The sequence below is a fragment of the Tachypleus tridentatus genome, chromosome 8, assembly GCF_004210375.1.
Source record: "Tachypleus tridentatus isolate NWPU-2018 chromosome 8, ASM421037v1, whole genome shotgun sequence".
Taxonomy (NCBI): domain Eukaryota; kingdom Metazoa; phylum Arthropoda; class Merostomata; order Xiphosura; family Limulidae; genus Tachypleus; species Tachypleus tridentatus.
In genome coordinates this window covers 148,750,537-148,774,394 of record NC_134832.1, presented here as the reverse complement: position 1 = coordinate 148,774,394, position 23,858 = coordinate 148,750,537, and the positions used below count along the sequence as shown (strand labels likewise).

The 23,858-nt window shown below is 33.2% G+C and overlaps 1 protein-coding gene across 1 annotated transcript in view; it reads right to left on the bottom strand.

Moving 5' to 3' along the window:
• Positions 1–23,437, bottom strand: part of LOC143223735 (MICOS complex subunit MIC60-1-like) — a 35,911-nt gene extending 12,474 nt beyond the window's left edge. The window contains exons 1-7 of the mRNA XM_076452101.1: positions 23,162–23,437; positions 16,663–16,727; positions 10,368–10,543; positions 5,220–5,295; positions 4,269–4,362; positions 2,231–2,314; positions 484–620 (exon numbers count right to left, since the gene is read on the bottom strand). Coding sequence (XP_076308216.1) covers positions 484–620; positions 2,231–2,314; positions 4,269–4,332 — 285 coding nt within the window. The 5' untranslated portion in view covers positions 4,333–4,362; positions 5,220–5,295; positions 10,368–10,543; positions 16,663–16,727; positions 23,162–23,437. The remainder of the gene's footprint in view (positions 1–483; positions 621–2,230; positions 2,315–4,268; positions 4,363–5,219; positions 5,296–10,367; positions 10,544–16,662; positions 16,728–23,161) is intronic.
• Positions 23,438–23,858: the final 421 nt, after the last annotated feature.

The following is a 23,858-nucleotide window of genomic DNA, read 5'->3' as shown; positions in this document are numbered from 1 at the left end:
CGACTTTATTAGATAACGATAATGAAAGTATTGTTTGTTTGTTTGATGTTTAGCACAAAGCTACACAACAAGCTATCTGTGCTGTGCCCACCATGAGTATCTAAGCCCAAGTTCTAGTGTTGTAAGTCCACAGACACACTGCTGTATCATTGGGGTCATTACAAAAGTAAATGTATTTCGTAACTTTATACAGTTTCATGACATATAGGAAAATATTGACAACTTGTTTGTTTTTTTGTTTAATTCAATTTGAAACTAAATGTAGTTATATTTTTCAAACTGTTATACCTCCATTTATGTAATACTTTTTTCAAGAATGAAACATTTATTCACTTCTTAGCCTACTATCTTTCTAACTATCTGTTCAAGAACAAACAACATGTAACATCTACAATTTGATAACTACTATTTAACCAATGTTAAATACATATGTAATAATACATGTCTTAACATACTAAATGAAACAATCTATCTATAACTTACAGAAAGTTCATCTAAAGCTTTATAAAGTTTCTTTGTATGTTGCTTTACAGCTTCAACAGCTTGTACCTGGGCAGCAACAACATCTTGGGCTAATCTCTCCAGAGACTCCTGCTTGCTCACAATTCGCTCTTCTATTGCTGCACAAAAAGAATCATAAAATATCTCATTTCATTACATCACATTACTTTGCATTACATTTCTTAACTCCTAAAGTAAATGTGTTGCTTTATTTTACTAAGTGTCCTCCAGTGGCTCATTAGTACGTTACAGGCTTACAAAGCTAAAATGTGACATTAAATTTGAAGTAAGAGAAAAACAGCAAATAGAAAATCTTATGTTTTCTTGCTGTGAGATTATTATCGAAAAAATTGATTATCTTTTAAATCCTAAAATTCTTCCTGAAATTCAAAGAAAAGCCAAGCCCTTACCCTTTTCACTGCATCTAGGATGTATATTTTCCAGTGCTATCATCTCATCACACATGTGGGAATAAACTAACTTGGAAGGTATTGACATTCCACCCAATGTTGACATATGGTTTCCTTCACTGTTATCTCCTCAGCCCTTCAGTAACCAACAAGATATCTTAGTAGAATGTACGACAACTGTGCATCATTACAGCAGCGAGTATTAACCCTAATTAATATGTAAGTATACTTGATGCAAGTGACTCAGATAGCTTGGGCGATAGTGAAGGTAAGTCAAGTGGTGTTCAAATGCTTGATGATGAAGAGGCAATAAGACAAAATGATGGTAGCTCCTCATCTGGCCAAGATGATTAACACAAACCCAGCAGAGAAAGGTATAAAAAGGATCAACAGTGGAAAACATTTGGCCCAATTATAGTGTAAGGAGTTAGGAGCACTGGAAAATATACATCCTAGCTGCAGTGAATGGGTTAATAAGTGCATTTAATACTATAACAGAGCAAATATGATGTCATAAATTTTAGTATAAAGAAAGAAAACAATTAATATTTGTAATCTGCTTTTATTTTCAAAAAATCTTTCAGAATGTATTTTCCAACACTATATAAGCATAAAGTGTATGTCAAATACGTAACCCATTGGTTAATAATAACTTTAACCTTTGCAGTTTCTTGTTTAATGTTTTTTCTACATTTACATGAAACTGTTCACATATATCAGGTTTTTAGAAGACATATCTTAAAGATGAAGCAATATTCACGATTTGTTTTTTTTTAATTTTATGCAAAGCTACACCATGACTATTTGCACTAGCAGTCACCACCAATTCTTAGACTAGTCTTTTAACTACAAATATTGGGATTGACCATCACATAACAACACTCCATGATTGAAAGATCATGCATTTGCATGCTTAGTGTGACAAGGATTTGAACTCGCGACCCTCAGATTAAAAGGTTGAGCACTCTGACCACCTAACCATGTCAGGCCTCATTTATATAGAGTTTGACTGGTATAGAAAAATGTACAATTAATATAAAATTCCCCAATAAAACCAAATATTTTTTTATTTTGAAAGCTCAGACATGTTGTTTCTGTAACAGTTTTCCCATAAGCCTTAAACCACAATGCAAGTGTAAATAATTTTTACAATATTGTGATTATATGTTTTAAAAACATTTAGTTTACTAAATTACTTTATTCTTAGCTGGTCTCATACAGAAATTGGTTTGAACTGTATGCAGAAAATAGTACCAGTTGAAATATACAAAAATACACATCAAATTTAGGAAGTTTCTTGGCAGTGACCAATTTCTTACCTCTGTTTAGAGATACAGCTTCTACTTCTTTTAAAACCTTCTCTTGAGTTTTCTTGTCATCCGTTCTCTTCTTAGCAGATAATTCTTTATCATGGTAAAAATAATGATTTACAATATATAATGAGTCTAATGTTTAAGCAGCTTTATCTTGCCTGTCTTCCTTAGCAAAAATAATTAACTTTTGACAGCTCCTTGTACATCTTACAGTGAGAAACATGAAATATTTCCAAAACCAACTACATAGAGTAAAAAGTTAATAAAGTTATATTTCAATGAAATAATAACTTAATAACAATATAATATTAAATTAATAATACAAATAATAATATTAATAATAACATAATATTAAATTAATAATAAATAATAACTTTTAAAATATACAAAGTTCTTTTTTATACAGTTAATGTTCATTCCTGGATATGAACTGAAAATATCCCAATAATGGACATGATTTTGAACTGAATTGATTACCTATGACTGACCACTATAATAACTTTATGAAACACCTATTAACTCTCTCACTATGTGCTTGGTCCAAGGAACTGAGTTGGTAACCATTTTGTGCCTGTAGTTTCCAAACTACAACGTTTAATACAAGAAGTAAAACTTACAAAAAACTCTAGTACATAAAACATCAGATTTGGTTATGGAGGTTAAGATTTCATAAGTAACAATTTGCTTGAAGTATTTTTTTCCTTTCAAACATTGACTGTTCAATGTGCAAAGTAATTTTGATTTTAAGATTAAAAATACTTTTATACATCAGAAAAATATCAAACTTCACATTCAAAATCTTTATAACTTCCAGATAATTATTAGATAGTTTTTAAAGAGAAAATTAAAATTTTATCTGTTACTTTCACTATTGTACAGGTTTGATCTCACAACAATCATAAAAATTTAGGATATATATATATATATATTGTACATTTGTGTGTGTGTGTTTTTCATTTCATTAAACTTTCAGCTGTACCTAATTGACATTACAGAAGTTCCAATGAAGTGGTGCACGTGCAGTGATATTAACATATCTTATAGTATAAAACTGGTCTTCACTAAGTGACCTGTCTTCAGTTTATTCCATTTCTAGTGAGCCTATAACATTTTGACTTTAATACATTGCATATGCATTATTACTGGTCACAAATAACTTTTCAAATTTCAGTTATTTTTCAGCAAATAAAGAAATATAGAAAACAATTTTTTTTCTACTTACAAACTTTAAAATTATTTTCCAACTTGTCAAAATATGCTAGGTTTTGTCAAATTTCACATATGGAGAATGTAAAAAGAAATTTTTTTTAGATTTTATTTCATTTTGAAAGAACCAAATATTATAAGTTAGTAAATCAATATTGCAGAATCCTACTGTAATTTATTAGATTTACTAACTAAACTGTATTCGACTAAAAACAAATATATTGTTTTCCAGACATTTTCACTTACCACCTAATTTGGTAATTCAAGACAAAGAAATCGTTTATGGAAATTCCTACCTTCTAGAGATTGAGAAACCCACTTGAAGGTTATTCTGAGCCTTCAATTGATTATTCACACAGAAGTAGGTGTACGTAAGCAAGGATTTCCAAAAATGGAAAGACGTGTGCAGGGCTACTGTACACTTACATTTACATTCAGTAAATGTAGCAATGTGTCAGCAAATAGAAAAGATAGGAGGTTCTTATTTTATATTTTAGCTTATCAGTTTTGGTAATTTGGATATCTAATTCCTAATGAACTACAGACTTTGTACTTGGACATCAGAAACATCTAATTTGAACTAAAGCTGTATTCAACATGACACAAAAATAGATTTAGGATTTTATTTTGATATTTAAATAAAGAAATTAATGTATAATACTGAAACTTGAATTATAATCTACAACGTGCTACCAAACTTACTGATGTACATTTATAAAATAGTACGTCAGTAAAAACTGAATGCAAGTCTACATATGTAGTGACATGCCCTTTGATCCTTAACCATAGGAAGACCCATTGCGAGAGGATTAAAAACATGTTTCAATAAGTACTATACCTTTAGATTGTGTTTTAGAGATAGGAACTTCTTCTAATTTTTCATCAGCTGCTGGCTCTTTCATCACAGTAGGCTTTAATGTTTTTTCTTCTTTCTGTTTCAACGATAACATTGAAGGAGTTAGTTGTAGGAGCTGGTATGAATTACTCTATGATCATTCTGACTTCAACAAACTTGTGGTCCAAATGCACTAGCACACAGAAAGAACTCTGATATTAGCAAACTTGTGGTCCAAATGCACTAGTGCACATAAAGCACAAAGTTTTAACCACAAGTTTGCCGATATCAAACGTCTACAGTTGTCGTCATCAACAAGTAGCAAGTTAAATGCTGTATCAAACAATTTGCAAAACACTGCAGACATTCAATACAGCATTTAACTCAACACTTGTTAGTGAAAACAACTGGAGATGTTTTATACAATATTTAACTCATTATTAATCATAACATTTACATCTGTTTACATTATTATAGTGCCCTACAAGCTGTATTACATAATTATCATCCCAAAGAAAAATTCTGTGATTACCTTATACAAGCAATTTCTAAATTAGTAGAAAACATTTTTTTAATATAGCTTGCATATATTAACATTAACAAATCAAAGACATTTTTGAATATCTACTGACTTCTAACTTCACTTTCCATCTCGTATATATTTGTCCAATGTTTCAAAACATTTTAGGCTAAAGATTAGTAACATCTTGCTGACATAGTAAAGATCAGAAAATGTTAAGTTGAGAAACTTAAATGAGTCATATCATTTAATGTTGGACACTTTGTTTTGCTTTTCACAGAAACATAGTTTGAGTGTTGTTCTGAAAATAGTATATTGGAAATACAAAATATGCATCACTAGAGAACTAGGATATTAACTACATTAAATTCTGAAGAATAATCGACATTCTTCAAACAATTTCACTGTAAAATGACAGATTATTTCATTTTTACCTTTGCACTGTCTCTTTCCAGTTTCTTTGTCACTAGGCCTTTTTCTTTCACTTCTTTAACTGATTTTTCTTGCTCACTGTGAAAAAATAACAAAATACAAGTAGCTTTGACTTTTTTTTTTACAGTAAATTGGTAACAAAAGTACTGAAAATAATAATCTAGAAATTGTATTTACAAACTGTGCTCATCCATAAATGTAATGACATAATACATTTTTCAGAAAGACACTGAATTTGAACAGAAACTTTCTTATTAATATGAGAGGTTTCAAGTTATAAACTGTATTACTTTATATTTAATAATACAAAACAAATCCAGATGTTGCTAACCAGAAATCCAAAGTCAAATGTTTAAGAAACTACACATGGTTACTTTGATATTTGTACTAAATTTATGAAATTAGGAACAATTGAAGCCTAATGACTTCATACTTCAAACATGGAAGGGTTTCGCTGAAGCCTTCATCATTCAAAAATAGAAAAATAGTTATATCTTATGAAAGACAATTAACATCTGAATAAAGGAACTTTGAACTTTCATATTTAAAAATTTGGACCCTCAACCTTTAGATGAAAAGAAAGAATTAGAAACAAACTCTCAAACTTTAGTAATAAGAAGGATAATTATAAACCTAGACTTTTGGTTTTTGAGATAAAATAGGCAATCAGAACCTTGGCCTTCAAATATTAGAAGCAAAAAAAGACAGTCAGAACCTAGATTTTCAATTTTTAAAAACAAAAAAGAAAATTAGAAACATCGACCTACAGCCACTAGAAAGAAAAAAATTATAATTACAAAATAAAGGCAAGTAGAAACTTACGTAGACTACCAAGACAAAAAAGGCAATTAGAGATCTCAATCTTCAATCTTTAAAGACAAAACAACAATTACAACTATAGCTGGGTGATTTAATCATTTGCATATGAGAAGAGATTTCATCTATCAGTGTTTCATAAAATAATCCATTAACGTCATGAAAATAACAATTACCAAAAATTACTGTTTTTGAGTTTTACAACAAACAAATAATTGAAATTATGCAATTACATCGAATCTCATGAAAATACACAAACCATTGCACTATTTTTGTCAGTTGTTAAGATAAACAAAGAGAGTGTTGGTGTCTTATGATTTGAGGGTCTTAAATCACTTCCAATTGCCAATAAATTTGCTTTCCCCGTCTTTATTGTTAGATAGTTACTAATGCTATCGGCCATTGTCACTACTTTTGAACTGCTGACTAGCAGGAAAGCAACTAGCTTGTAGCACCTGTCACTAACTCCAGTACTTAAGTATTAAAGTAGCACCCGTCACTAACTCCGGTACTCAAGTATTAAAGTAGCACCCGTCACTAACTCCGGTACTTAAGTATTAAAGTAGCACCCGTCACTAACTCCGGTACTTAAGTATTAAAGTAGCACCCGTCACTAACTCCGGTACTTAAGTATTAAAGTAGCACCCGTCACTAACTCCGGTGCCAGTATTAAAGTAGCACCCGTCACTAACTCCGGTACTTAAGTATTAAAGTAGCACCCGTCACTAACTCCGGTACTCAAGTATTAAAGTAGCACCCGTCACTAACTCCGGTACTTAAGTATTAAAGTAGCACCCGTCACTAACTCCGGTACTCAAGTATTAAAGTAGCACCCGTCACTAACTCAGGTACTTAAGTATTAAAGTAGCACCCGTCACTAACTCAGGTACTTAAGTATTAAAGTAGCACCCGTCACTAACTCAGGTACTTAAGTATTAAAGTAGCGCCCGTCACTAACTCCGGTACTTAAGTATTAAAGTAGCGCCCGTCACTAACTCCGGTACTTAAGTATTAAAGTAGCACCCCTCACTAACTCCGGTACTTAAGTATTAAATATTTAACATTAAATTCTTTAATGTTAAAATAGCAGGTGCAGATCTAGGGAAAGAGTCCATGAGATTTGAACCCCTCTTCATTTTTTCAGGAATTACTATATTGTTTAATATTTTATAAACAAGCACGGACTAAGAGGAGATGTTTAGGGGAGGACCCTGTCCACCAATCTTTCTCAAACATTACGAGGGCTGCTCAAAAAATACGCGGACTGACGTCATAAAACAAAATGTACTTTATTTAGAAGTTACAGGTCTGGGACCCCTTCAAAGTACTCTCCTCCCCAATGCACACACTTATCCCAACGGTGTTTCCACTTGTTGAAACAGTCCTGGTACGCTTCTTTTGTAATGTCCTCCAGCTCCTTCGTCGCATTTGCCTTAATCTCGGGAATCGTCTCAAATCTTCTTCCTTTCAAGGGTCTTTTGAGTTTGGGGAACAAGAAAAAATCGCAAGGAGCAAGGTCAGGTGAGTAGGGGGGGTGGGGAAGAACAGTGATCGAGTGTTTGGACAAAAACTCACGAGTTCTGAGGCACAAATTTCGCAGCAACGTGGTGCATCTTCGATTTTTTGGTCAAATTCTCGTAACAAGATCCAACTGATATCCCACACTCTTCAACAAGTTCCCTGACAGTCAGACGTCGATTTGCCCGCACAAGGGTGTTGATTTTGTCGACGTGTGGGTCGTCAGTTGGCGTGGAAGGACGTCCAGGACGCTCATCATCTTCAATGGACTGTCGACCATCCTTAAAACGTTCATGCCACTTCAAACATGCCGTATGATTCATAGCAACATCACCGTAAGCCGTGTTAAGCATAGCAAAAGTTTCAGTCGCAGATTTTCCAAGTTTAACACAAAATTTCACAGCAAGTCGTTGCTCCTTCAGGTCATTCATTCTGAAATCCGCAAACCAAAAAATTGCACTTCACTTAAAACCGCGTAGCTAATACATAAATGAAGATATCTGCAATCGGAAATGGCGTCGTAATCAGCTGATCTGTGCGAACCTAGCGACACCAAGCGGATTCCCCTGGAACCAACTGGAGCCGCGCAATTCAAACAGTCCGCGTATTTTTTTAACAGACCTCGTATTTATTTAATACTATACAAGAAGGCATAGATCTTGGTGGTCAGAACTTTTTCTTATTTTTTTTTTGAGGAATTATTCTTTAATGTAGTATAAGCAGGAGTGGATCTTGGGGAAAAGTCCAGGGAAGGCAAACACCTCATTCATTTTATTTAAAGAAATTATTAACTATGTAATTTAATTGTCTGCAAGTAGGTACATATCTAGAGGGTTCAACCTTCCTGCTCCATTTTTTCAGAAGTTCATAGAAACAGCTAAACACTCCCACACTATCATTAAAATGAAACACTAAATGTCATTGTTTGTATTTCATTGGGCTATTAAGTACTATAAAAGGGTTTTGAGTGTTTCTGAAATCAATAAAACTGGAGTATACAGAAATCCAGTCTAGGTCTCAGTTTGTAATTGATTAATTTTAGGCTAATACAATGATATAAACATTAATTGAATGTTGCCATGGTAAATTATTTTACTTTGAAAATTTACAGTCACTCTAATAATGTATTTAGATTTAGGAATTTCTTTCTTGAAAGTTAATGTTGGAGAAGTGATTTTCATTGTTCAGAAGTTATAAATTTCCTATCCAGAAGATATATTTCTGATAGTTACTTACCTCATGTCAAATAAATAGCTAGTTATTTAGTGCCGCTCTCTATATGTAAACAATTTTTTTTTTACATATCCCTCAAGTCTTTCATCTCTCATCAGTTAGAAATGACCAATTCCAATGAGTCTCTCATGCAAATCATCATGTGACAATATAACATGTGTGACTCCCTCTATTAAATTTTACCAAACTATAAGTTTTGGCAGAAAATTGTGGGAGGTAAGTACTTATTGGAAATATATTTTCAGTATGGGAAAATCTTAATTCTGATACAGTACATTACCTCTACTCACATAAACATCTAGAATCTCACATAATATAGGAGGAGAGATCAATGTGAGGGAACAAAGAACCATTCTTCAAAAGGATCTAAAGGATACACTCTAAGATAAGTTTGTTTGTTTGTTTGTTTTGGAATTTCGCACAAAGCTACTTGAGGGCTATCTGTGCTAGCCGTCCCTAATTTAGCAGTGTAAGACTAGAGGGAAGGCAGCTAGTCATCACCACCCACCGCCAACTCTTGGGCTACTCTTTTACCAACGAAAGATGGGATTGACCATCACATTATAACGCCCCCACGGCTGGGAGAGCGAGCATGTTTGGCGCGACTCGGGCGCGAACCCGCGACCCTCAGATTATGAACCACACGCCTTAACGCGCTAGGCCATGCCAGGCCCATCTCTAAGATAAGATAATAAGATTTTAAGATTTGATGTGGGAGACTGCAATACTTCTGAAGCAGGTACAATCTTTATCCATAATAGAAAGATGTCACATATAGGAGCAGATAGAGAGAAAAGCATGTGTATATGGGAAAGAACTATGGCTGAGCAGTGACATGGACCATGTAATATGTATAAAACTCAATCTCATAAGATATACAAGTGAGTGAAAATGAAAAAAAGGACGTTCCCCTAGGTGTCAAATGGCTAGGGTGTGACAGACCAGCAAGTTGACTACATTCAACACCCAAGCCATTGAGAACCAACATCCACATGGGGATAGGATTAGGAACATACTGTAAGTAAATCAACTACAATCCAAAACCAAGGCCACTAGTAACTGACATCCAAGTGGTGGGGTAGGAAAGAGGATCATATCAAATCAAAACCCAACCATCTGGCAGAGGTAGGAAGAACATACCATCTTCACCTCAGGTTCATGAGACCAAAGGGAATCTAATGCTACCACTGAACATTCAGTTTTTAGAGCCAAAAGGAAATAAATTGGAAACCTGGGCCTTAATCATCTTTAGAAACATAAAAAAATGATGAGAATTTTAATATTTAACATCCAAATGCAAAAACAAATGAGTAGAAACCTGATCTATCAGTCTTCAGAGACTGTAACCTGAGAACTCTAGAAGTTGAATGGATAGTAAGCTAAAACTTATGTTAAAGCAAACACTAATAACTTAAAACAACATAACTTTATTCTGTAGTAAATTATTTTCATTACAAAATATTAACTTTATTTTAATTAAGTTATTTCTCTTTTTTAAGTATGGCAAGCTTTACACACTTTTACTTATACAAAACAACTAATTTTTAAAACATTTTGTTATTTACAAACACACATATAATTACCTGTAAGGAGGTGTCTTCCAGTCAGGTATGAATTTGAAGACCTCTTCAGCATATGGCAGATTTTGTTCTAATGTAACCCGAAAATTGGGATCATACTTTGCATAAGCGGCTGCACCACCTGCAGCTACAGCGCGCTACCTCCGAACAAAGTAAGCAATAGTTTTGCACCTGCACTACTGCAAAATAATAATAATACAATAAAATATTAATGGTATACTGTTTCCATGATAGTAAAATGCAAGAACTACAACAAAGAGTTGTATTAATCACACAAAATTATAATTTTATCCAAAGCTGAAAATTTCAGTTTATTATCCTTGTTATCAAAGGTGGAGGGAGGTTATCTTGTCACCTCTGTGTATGTTTCTTTGTGTATTTGACAGCAAGATTTCTCCAAATTTACTCAATGGATTTGGATGAAAGTTTGTGAAAATTTGGACTATGACCCATCTTAGAAGTGGTTAGTTTTTTTTGGAGGGGGGGTCAAGGTTACAGTAGGTCATAAAAACAAACAAACAACTATCTCTTAACATGGGGACTGACACTATTTTAGCTTTATAACTCAATCAAAAATGATTGGATTTTTACAAGTCTTAGCAGACATATATAAAATATTATTTCTCATTGTTCTGCCAAAAATGAGCAATGTCAATTTATAACAATGGACATACAGACATTTTTTTGCAAGTCAAATATGGTCAACATTGCAGGGTGGAGATGTGCTCTTTGCTGGGAAAACAATATTAAGCTGTACAGTAACCAGCACAGTAATATAAATGCTAATTAAATATTACAACGTTAAATGTTTACAACTTAGTTTTTTTCCAGACGCGAATAGCTTGTGTGCACTCTAGAGTTTGGAAATTCGTTTCTATCAAAGTTAGTATTATTCAGGACATTGTTGACATCCATAATAAGCAAAAAAATGCAAGTATCATAATGACATAAATGCCAACTTAAAAAAACAAGTGAAAACAAAAACCTTGTTCACAAAAACTAAAATATGAATTTAGGTTTAGACATACAGATATTTCTTTCTGAATATAATTATATCTATTTAAGTTACATCACAAAATTAGAAGTTTTTGTTTTTAACCAATTTGCTTTCAGACTAATCACATTACTACAAATAAAGGCATAATATTTGAAATAACTCTTATTATAAGCTAAGCTACCCAGTGATTTTGTAGGCTTTCTAATCGGTTTTATTATTAAAAAGGTTACACGTTGTGTGCTCTTATAAGTAAAAAATTGCAAAAGTAACATAAATTTATCACCCTTGTTTTGAGTAATAGTTTTTCAAAGTATGGATCCCTAACAATGTTTAGCATAATTTAAAACATGCATGAATCATGTCTGAAATATGTTGAACTAAAGTAGTATACATAGATAACTTTTATACTTCTTTTGTTTGTTTCAACAAACATTAATATTGTTCGTCAAACATCGTGTACTGATTTTTATATGTATTTATTTATATTTTTATATGTATTTATATGTATTTTAGATGAAGAATAATTTTATTTCCAACAATTAAACAAGTATAGTGACAAAGTTTATCAACTCTATATAAAAATTTGTTGTTTAAAAATATTACAGAGTAATGTCTATTTTCATCAATAAAAATTCTGTAGTTTCAGTATAGTAAGTAGTCTTGCATAAAATTTGTGCAGAGAAACGGACAATATTATAAATATTTATTTTCAGCTTGTTACATAAACACTTTAGTATTGCTTTGCATGAACGATACATTTTCATGTACAAAGATTTAGAATAAACAAAATAACCCACACCTAAATTATTGTACATGAAGGTAGGATTTCCTCCATCTTTTATATATTTTTGCCATACACTTTTAAGAGTTTTAAATATTTAAAATCAAACATGTTTTAGGATCATGTTTTGTTACATTCTGACACTTGTTTAATATAATTAATGAATAAGAGAGTTATTTTCACTTCTGCACAACTCCAGAATTTTTATTTTAAACAAAACAATGTATTTATTCATTTAGAAAACTTTTTTCTACCCATCCCAAAGAAAAACATTATTTTTACAATAAATGTATGACCACTTCAAAATTATTATCCACTTCTAGATTTTTCAGCCTTTCTCTTTGATTTTGTATGGGTCTTAGTTGAAACCTTTCTATGGTACCACATCAAGTGGTTTAATTATTTTCTAATAGAGCAAAGTTATGAAATGACTTAACTAAAGTTTGAATATGATTAAATAAAGCAAGAATTAGACTGTCATTTATTAATAGGTTAAATATATAGGTAACTAATGTACAATATTTGAAGGTTTTTTCATTGTCAGGTTAAAGTAGCTTATCTGGACACAGGAACACACACTCATAATAATAATAATACAGTACTAAGTAAAGAAATCATATGAACAAATTGCTTAAGGCTTAATAAAGGTAACTTGTTGTTTGATTCTTTGTTTAAAATTAATGGTGCTTTTACTTTAATAGATATACAAAGGTTTTTTTTTTGGTTACAATATTTCTCAATGCAAGTTTGTTTGTTCACCAAACACACCTTTTTTGAATATTTTTGCATGTTTAATCTATTAAAACAATAGACATAAATAAGTTACTAACCAGCTAGTTAACCATTTGTAATTGTAATCATAATGCGTGTCATAAAACCAATTAGTAAAACATATTTTAGTGAGTATCATTGTCAGATCATGTGGCAGTATCTTGTTATTTAATAAACACTAGCAATTCATCTGCCAAGTGGGAAATACGCATAAAACTTGTGTAAAATTATATTTATTTTCACAAAAAAAATATGTTTTTCATAAATACACAAATGGCCACTTTCAGAAGAGATTAATTATTTGGAACTAAGAATAATTCAAAAAACCAGTTTCAGAGCCAAAACAATATAAAAAATAGGATATTAATGTCACAACAGAATAGTGCAGTGGTTGAAAAAATTAAGATATGTAGCACCTACCTAATATTCTTACTCCTTTTGCTTGTATAGATTAATCAATAAGCAAAACCATTAATTACACAAGTAGAGATGTCAAGAAAACCCACTTGTAGAAAAAAGTATATATATGTAAAAACAGCTCGTTTGGATTGAGAAAATTGTTTACGTAGAGGAGCAAACAACGTTTCGACTTTCTTTGGTCATCATCTGGTTCACAAAGAAAGTTACCTCTTCCTCTTCTTTATATATATATATACATGCATTATAATATTTATAATAATTTATTAATTAATTAAAATTCTGTATCACTCGACATCACTGATTATTATTTCATCACGGCGATTGTACGAGAAGTGTAAGTTTTTGTGTTTTTCTCAGTGTATTTGTACTTACCTGTTACCATTATGTCTGAACTAGCATACCGTACACCACTATTAACAGTACACGCTCACACGATGGTTAAGAAACTAAGAAATTTAAACCAACGAATTATTAATAGAAGAAATGACATTTATTTTATTCAACAATGTAGAAAAGAACAACTAACCCCTAATTTTGTAAAGGTAAAACTTTCAAAAAATTTTAATACATGCACAAACATTATCCAAAATTTACAGAAAAAACTACTTAAAGCCATGTTAAACACAAAATACAAAGAACTACATGACTTACAAAAACAAAAAATGAACCTAGACCATCAACTGGCATGCTGCATTAAACCAGAGATTTACAGACTTATACAACGAAACATAAACCAAATCAATACTAAGAACGACAGAGACAAAAAGATCTGCCACAACAAAAAACTAAGATGCAAACAACAGAAAAGACACCAAAACAACAAACCGTTGACTAACCTCATGATTAACAGATCCGACCGTCAATTAAACACAGACGAGAAACATCTACTTAACAAAGGACTCAACTTCGCAATAGCACCTAGGTACATTCCAACCATAGAAATCAAAACATGTTTAGAAGACCTAGCCAGGAGACTTGTGATACTTTCTACAGAGAAGAAAAACAAGGAAACAACCAAACACAACCAACAGAAAGAAGACAACTTAGATAATTTTATTGACATCCAACAGCCAAACTTCCCAGGTAAAATTACAAATTTGTATTTTCCAGAAACACCTAAAAACAACATCTTAAACGATTTTTTCAAAGAATTTTCTCACAAAACCATCAACATAATTTCACAAAACAGAAAACTAAAAAACAACCTTACAAAAAAGAGACATTAATTCCATTAAAAAACCTAAAACAAGACAAAAACATAAAAATTCTAAAAGCAGATAAAGGTAACGCTATAGTCATAATGAACATGAATGAATACATCCAAAAATGAATAACATCTTATCAGACACAAACAAATTTAAACCAATACACACAAATCCAACAAAGAGACACGACGACTAACTGAACAAATTACTACTACAAATGAAAAAAGCCAACACAATTTCACAAACACTTTATTCCTACCTACGTAAAACCAACTCACGCGACACCGCAAATATACGGCATCCCCAAACCTCATAAACCAGATTGTCCATTACGACCAATAATGTCCACATATGAATCGTTTAATTACAATCTTGGTAAATACATAGCATGGGCATTCTCCAAATATGTAACATCAGCCAGCTCATTCATCAAAGACTCTTTTAATTTCAAGTCTAATCTAAATCAACTTAATCATAAAGCCTTAATGGCCAGTTTCGATGTTATATCCCTCTTTACAGAAGTTCCAACCACTGAAGCCTGCAAGATAGCCTTAGAACTCTATATCCGAGACCCTAACCCAACTATAGAAATTCCCAGTAACCAGTTAGCAACCCTCATAGAATTCACCACGATAAAGACAAACTTCATGTTCAACAACCAAAACTATATACAAACAAATGGCCTAAGCATGGGCAACCCAGTATCACCAGTTCTAGCCAATATTTTTATGACACAAGTTGAAACACAAGCAATTAACACAGCATTACATCCACCACTATACTGGTACAGATATGTAGATGACACGGTTCTGTGGATTCAAATCTACAGAACACATACTTAATTTTTTCAATCACATTAACTCTATACATCCCAACATTAACTTCACATGTGAACAGGAAGAAAGCAATCAAATATCATTTCTTAACCTCAAAATTACAAGAACTGACACACAATTCAAAACAGAAATCCACCGAAAAATCACCCATACTGGACTATACATTCCTTGGGACTCAGCACATGAAACAAAACAAAAACTCAACATACTAAGAAACCAAATAAACACAGCCATAAAACTATGCTCACCAGATAAAATTAACGATGAATTAGACAAAATAAAACAATATTTCATCAACATCAATAAGTTTCCTCCACAAACCGTAGAAAACATTATACGCACACACTTAGACAAAAAGCAAAATCAACCACCAACTAAAGTAAATACAGCTCACGAATCAAAAAACCACGAAACCATATCCTGCTGTATACCATATATTCCTGACATCAGCAAACAAATAATCAACATTTGGCAAAATTAGTAACAAAATATGACATTCCAGTTAATACCAAATTTATTCAAAAACCAGGCACAAAACTGAGGTCTATACTATGTAAAAACTACACTGACAAACACTACACCAACATTATTTATAAAATACAATGTGATAACTGCCACGACTTCTATATTGGAGAAACAAGTAGAAAAATGGAAACCAGATTCAAAGAACATAAAAGTCACCTTCACACGTTTTGAACACTGCAAGTCAAATAAACACAACATAACCATAGAAAACACTCAAATACTAAATAAAGAAACAAACATAAACAAACGCAAAGTTAAAGAAGCCTTACTTATACAACCACTTAAACCCAAAATAAACCAATATAAAGGAATGCCTTTATACCTATATTAATATAATAAAATAAATAAAATTATATATTCAAACATCTAATACCGCCCTCTACATTTCGACACACAGTTACACAACCCCTTTCAAACATGTGGTCAGCTTCCGGTCAGTTACCTCTTTCTTTGTGAACCTGACGATGACCGAAGAAGGTCGAAACGTTGTTCGCTCTTCTATGTAAAATATTTTCTCAACCCAAACGAGCCGTTTTTGCATATAAAATTCTGTATCTTTGTTTGGTATTTTTCCATTATGCCCCCTCAATCTAAATAATTTTTCTGTTATATAATAATTATATAAATTTCTATAAATATATTAATAAGTATTGTATTTGTGTAGCAAAAATTTACCATTTGCAGGGGCATAACAGAAAAGTACCACTTGTTCTTAAGAATGACCACTTTATAATGGCTATCATGAGATTATAATAAATCTTACCGTTTTTGTGAATGGTGATAACTTGTTGACTGAGCTCGAAGGCTTGCTTTCTTTAGAGCTGAGGTCTAAATGTGAAATTACATAGAACACATAAGCTTTCCTGTTAACAAAAATCATACCTAGTTTTGTCACAAATTTCTCTTTTCAAAATAAACTGGTTCAAATAATTTTGCATAAAAGCTTAATCTTGAGGGTGGCCTAAAATTAACACTTCCCTGAACTAAAGGTTCAAATTTTCCAGTACTGAAAATGTACTTCTGGTAGGTACTGCTCTCTATATGCAACAACAAATTTCTGCATGCCACAAACTTTGAGCTCCCACATACTACACGATTAACATGATTCAACTGTGTCTTGCATGTAAATCATCATGTGACAAGCCTTCACCAATAGGAGTGCAACACAACCTTATGAAGCATGCGACTTCCTCTATTTGGTTCAGGTTAACCTGAAAATGACCTATGAAGGTCAAAATGTTGTTCTATACTTTATTTTAATTAAAGTGCTAATACCCATACAAGCTGTCTTGAGGTTACAATCTCTACATCTTCACTGGCTACATCCCTAGTGCATATTCTCAGTGCCTCAGGGAAGCTTGTATGGCAGATGTTTAATCAGATAAATCACCTGTATCTATATTGTATTGTGTGACTGCAGCTCAGGTCAATTGACCAAATGGTCCCATAATACATCAACACATTCTGCTAACAAGTCACTGCCACATTATTACTGTGTTGAATCTGGAGAGTCTGCATAACTCCCAGCTAATTATCTGAGAGTCACTGGTATTCACATATTTACTTCTGGATATGCCATGATGGATACAACTCTAGCAATACAATAACAAGTTTAACCTCAGTTACCTCCACTTTATTTACCATGCTGATGATCATCTGAACTTACTGCTGAATAACCAAACATACATAATTGAAGAATGCCATGATTTCACTCCTCTTTGATAAGATAAATGCTTATATCAATGTAACCTTGTTTTATGTATAGGAATAAACTTATTTTGGGGACCTATAACTATATTATACAGCACTAAAATACTAGGCATTATCCAGAGCAAACCATTGAACTCCACTTGTACAGGTGGGGTTAATGCATCCTACAGACATTTATGCAGTCCACTGTTCCTGTGGTCAACACTAGATACCTTTACTGTGGAATATGAGTTTGCTGGTGCACAAGTAATCAAAAAGCTCCAAAGTACATTCATTCCAAGAATGTCAATGTTCAGAATCAAGGCCACCACCAACTCCCTTCACACTGTAAGAGTTAAAATATTACAAGTTTATCTCCCTATCTATAGAATGAAGCTAATGCCAACTGGCTCAAGCAGTGGTTTTGTTTAGAGCATTGCAAGATCTTATCTCTGTTCTGGCCACTTCTACATCAACTAAGAACGCTGTCTCTTGTACTCTCACAAGGCACATACCAAGACTTACTTAACTCTAAGAGAGCTGAATGAAGCTAATGCCAACTGGCTCAAGCAGTGGTTTTGTTTAGAGCATTGCAAGATCTTATCTCTGTTCTGGCCTCTTCTACATCAACTAAGAACGCTGTCTCTTGTACTCTCACAAGGCACATACCAAGACTTACTTAACTCTAAGAACGCTGTCTCTTGTACTCTCACAAGGCACATACCAAGACTTACTTAACTCTAAGAACGCTGTCTCTTGTACTCTCACAAGGCACATACCAAGACTTACTTAACTCTAAGAACGCTGTCTCTTGTACTCTCACAAGGCACATACCAAGACTTACTTAACTCTAAGAACGCTGTCTCTTGTACTCTCACAAGGCACATACCAAGACTTACTTAACTCTAAGAACGCTGTCTCTTGTACTCTCAAGGCACATACCAAGACTTACTTAACTCTAAGAACGCTGTCTCTTGTACTCTCACAAGGCACATACCAAGACTTACTTAACTCTAAGAACGCTGTCTCTTGTACTCTCACAAGGCACATACCAAGACTTACTTAACTCTAAGAACGCTGTCTCTTGTACTCTCACAAGGCACATACCAAGACTTACTTAACTCTAAGGCGCTGTCTCTTGTACTCTCACAAGGCACATACCAAGACTTACTTAACTCTAAGAGAGCTGTCTCTTGTGCTCTCACAAGGCACATACCAAGACTTACTTAACTCTAAGGCGGCTGTCTCTTGTACTCTCACAAGGCACATACCAAGACTTACTTAACTCTAAGAACGCTGTCTCTTGTGCTCTCACTGGGGCACATACCAAGACTTACTTAACTCTAAGAACGCTGTCTCTTGTACTCTCACAAGGCACATACCAAGACTTACTTAACTCTAAGAACGCTGTCTCTTGTACTCTCTGGGGCACATACCAAGACTTACTTAACTCTAAGAACGCTGTCTCTTGTACTCTCAAGGCACATACCAAGACTTACTTAACTCTAAGAACGCTGTCTCTTGTACTCTCACAAGGCACATACCAAGACTTACTTAACTCTAAGAACGCTGTCTCTTGTACTCTCACAAGGCACATACCAAGACTTACTTAACTCTAAGAGAGCTGTCTCTTGTACTCTCACAAGGCACATACCAAGACTTACTTAACTCTAAGGCGCTGTCTCTTGTGCTCTCACAAGGCACATACCAAGACTTACTTAACTCTAAGAACGCTGTCTCTTGTGCTCTCACAGGGCACATACCAAGACTTACTTAACTCTAAGAACGCTGTCTCTTGTGCTCTCACAAGGGCACATACCAAGACTTACTTAACTCTAAGAACGCTGTCTCTTGTACTCTCACAAGGCACATACCAAGACTTACTTAACTCTAAGAACGCTGTCTCTTGTACTCTCACAAGGCACATACCAAGACTTACTTAACTCTAAGAGAGCTGTCTCTTGTACTCTCACAAGGCACATACCAAGACTTACTTAACTCTAAGAACGCTGTCTCTTGTACTCTCACAAGGCACATACCAAGACTTACTTAACTCTAAGAACGCTGTCTCTTGTACTCTCACAAGGCACATACCAAGACTTACTTAACTCTAAGAACGCTGTCTCTTGTGCTCTCACAAGGCACATACCAAGACTTACTTAACTCTAAGAGGCTGTCTCTTGTGCTCTCACAAGGCACATACCAAGACTTACTTAACTCTAAGAACGCTGTCTCTTGTACTCTCACAAGGCACATACCAAGACTTACTTAACTCTAAGAACGCTGTCTCTTGTACTCTCACAAGGCACATACCAAGACTTACTTAACTCTAAGAACGCTGTCTCTTGTACTCTCACAAGGCACATACCAAGACTTACTTAACTCTAAGAACGCTGTCTCTTGTACTCTCACAAGGCACATACCAAGACTTACTTAACTCCAAGAGAGCTGAATTTACCAGCACATATTTTTGGTGCAAGTTCTTCTTTGCTAACACTTAAGTTAGTGGTCAGATTTAACTTGACCTCCTTTAGCATTCAGGAGCTGTAGAAGTGATATTTACTACCTGCTAATGGCTCTTTTGTACTTGTTGCACCACTAGTATAAACCATTAGCCTTGTCTTCTTTGATACACTGCAAGATATAGGCTAGAAAGTGAACATGCAAACATATGCTTTGTTTCTCCATTCCAGGATAATATAATCAGAGAGACAGCATCAGTATAGGTTGTACAGCACATAAACCATGCAAGGACTGGGATAGCTCTGCCTCTTCATTGTATACCAATGCAGTACATCTGTGGATGGATGGGCAGAACAGTCTGTCTGAGGTAAAATCACTGCACCTGCCACCATAGGGTTCTTCTTCTTCTTTTGCAACCAGCTCAATAATACCACATCATAACACATTGAAACAGCAACTGCCTTAGTAAAGTTGAAAAGATGTCTTACACCTAGATGATGTCACATTATCTCACTGGGTGACCTTTTCATAAACACATCAATGAGAATATCCTAATGATCTATTAATGCCATTACAGGGCCAGATCATCTAAACAATGGGTCAACTTTTCCCATGAAATTCTTCTTCAAAGTTTTAATTTGGCCTGATGTAGTGCTCTGTTTTCCACCAAGTCAAACTTGTAGTTCAACTCAGTTATGACCATAGCTTGGTCATTAACTACTGATCAATATAATCAATAACCTATATGTATCAATTACATTGATTAGTGCCAATTACAACAACCAACTAACTGAAATTTCTGTTTCCAATTATCTCAACTTTTAAAGTAATGTAATATTGTCCTTATGATTACTTTTAAAGTAATCTAATATTGTCCTTATGATTTCTCATTATTGTTTTGAGCTCATTCAAGGTCATTCAGCTTAATCACTTAGTGTTACAAATCGCAAAAATAATTAATTAACAAAAAATACTGTTTCAGACAATTACTATTTTCAATTACTCAACTATCCAGGTTTTAGGTGAAAATAAGTGATTAATTGAACATAAATCAATTAATGTACCCAATGATAAATTAACCAGAAATTTACACTATTTTCTCAACTGTAATGAACACTGTATAGATGTGTTTGATTAATTCAATGTAATGATACCATAGAGTAGTATTTTATTAGGGCAATGGAGAACTATTACGTGTATTTTATTAGGACAACGAACAGATGATGTATTATGCAATATTATTATTAGGATAATAGAATGATACAGTACTACACGTATGATTGGGACAATGGGCCAAGATTGTATTACATGCATTTAATTATAATAATGTATTTACACTATATTAAATGTATGAGTAGTCAAGGCAGTGGATTAATACAGTATTACAAGTATGAGTGGTCAAGGCAGTGGATTAATAATGCAACAAAACACCAACACTAAACCATAAAACATCTTCAGTTTTTGTTGTTTTCTTAAACATCCATCTTTGATGTATTCAATGTAGATAAGTGGACGAGATTTGAGACTTGCATGCATTTTAGCAGTTTCCCCCTCAAATCCATGTCACAGAAAATGTGTGATTCTGATACCAGAATAAAACAAAAACACATTATCATCCTTACACAATAATACAGTGAATCTGACTGTAGAAATTAGAATGATAGTATAATAAAGTTCGATATAATACAATCATAGTTCCTGAAAGTGAATGGACCATGCATTAAAAAAAAATCAAACACTTTTCCCTAGGAGTATTTCTGGTCCTTTGTTTATAAAGATATATGGATTATTCAGTTACTTCAATCATCTTTGTATTGATGTGATAATGGTGAGTAGTCTGTTACCATAACCTATAGACTACAGACCTGTGATAGGAAACTGTTTTAAAAATAAATGGATGTTAGTTTCAAAGGTTCTGTTTGACTGAGAGGTACATGTAGATAATTTTTTAAATGTCTCAGAGATAAAGCTTATGTAACGTTTATATCACAGTCGCATATAATTATGATATGATTTTCCATTTAAATTAACCATATGGACAAAAAAGAGACCATTTGGTCCTTCAAGGCTGCCCTTCTGTGTTCAACCCTGAAGAAAAGTAAAATGAAAAGGTTTAAAACCACCCATCATTTTGCAATAATTTATCCACTGTCCTCTAAAAGTGCTGTCCTCCACTGTTCTCTCTGGCAACTCATATACTAATCAATCTAATGGAAAAATTAAAATTGTATTAACTGGAACCTAGTGTTTCTTTTAAAAGTCTTAAACCTGTGTTCAGTTTTTCTACTGAATTTAGGATTCAGCTTAAAGAAATCATAGACCAATTTTATCTTATCAATTTCTTGGATATCTCTTACCATTGTTTTATCCAGGTAATCTACAAGTTCTTAATATTTTATCTTTGCTGTACAAAAGCCTTTCCATCCCTAAAAACATCCTCAACAATGTAGTGGTACTCTTACTGAAGCCTTTTATATAACTTAAGTACATTAAAATTCTTCTTAACTATCTGTATGTTAGTTTTTATAAATTTTATTACTTGAAGTATCAATTTCATTGAATTATTAATATATATATCAAATTAATCACAAGTACATAGTAATAATAGTAATGACAGTTATTCATTGATTCAAGTAAAATCAATTTTACAATTACACTTACACTGTGGCCCCAGGTGTCACAGTGATATATCTGCATACTTATACTTCTAAAAACTGGGTTTCAATACCCGTGGTGGGCAGAGCACAGATAGCCTTTGTGGATAATAACAAAGCAAGCACACTACATTATAAGTTACACAGTTGAATATAACAAAAAACATATTATAAAACACTAACAACAACGTTATTACCAAGTAACAAGAATAATAATATTAAAAATAAAAATTAGCAACATTATGGCGTTGAAATTTAAGTTACTTCTTCATTTCAACTCCACTGCCTTTGGTTTAATTTTAACTCAAAACATACTGAAAAATGTAGTACAAACGTTCATCACCTGTAATAGTTATCAGTTTATGTGACCTGTAACGTTTCGTTGAAAAACTCTCTTAAAAATAGAATGAGTTATGATCATATTTTAAATTATCTTTTTATTGCTATCCAACTTACCGAATTTGTTTTCATTTGGTTAACAGCTGACATCGTTGAAACTCGCAACATGTTTTTTTTTTCTGGCAGTAGTTGTCCTATTATACTATAACCAAACAAAATTTCGTTTAACGTCACAACTGTAAACAGTCACGCCTTGTATATTACAACTAGAGATGGTTTTATTACGAATTAATATATTTTAATACCACTTCAGGTATAGCACCATCATCACTAAACACCTTAATGTGTCCTCTAGCATTTTATTTCACCATAGATGACGCGCTCATCGATTTTAGGAGGGGCAAATAATAAAATAGTCTGGTGTTTTTTGCAGTATTCTCTGTTGTTATCGTTTTTCCAGCTCTAATTATTTATTATTTTACCCTTATTTGTTATCAAATAATTATTTTTTCTTTTACTATTTTGATAAATATTGTAGTATATTAAAGTCACTCAATCATATGGACTCTGTGTCAAAAAACAATATAACCATTTTCTATTTAAATAAAGTTACATATGTGTGTGCTTTTTTTTCTTAAAACAAAGACTGGCCCGGCATGGCCAGGTGGGTTAAGGTGTTTGACTTGTAATCTGAGGGTCGCAGGTTCGCATCCCCGTCGCACCAAACATCCTCGTCCTTTCAGTCGTGGGGGCGTTATAATGTTACGGTCAGTCTCACTATTCGTTGGTAAATGAGTATTACAAACGTCATTGA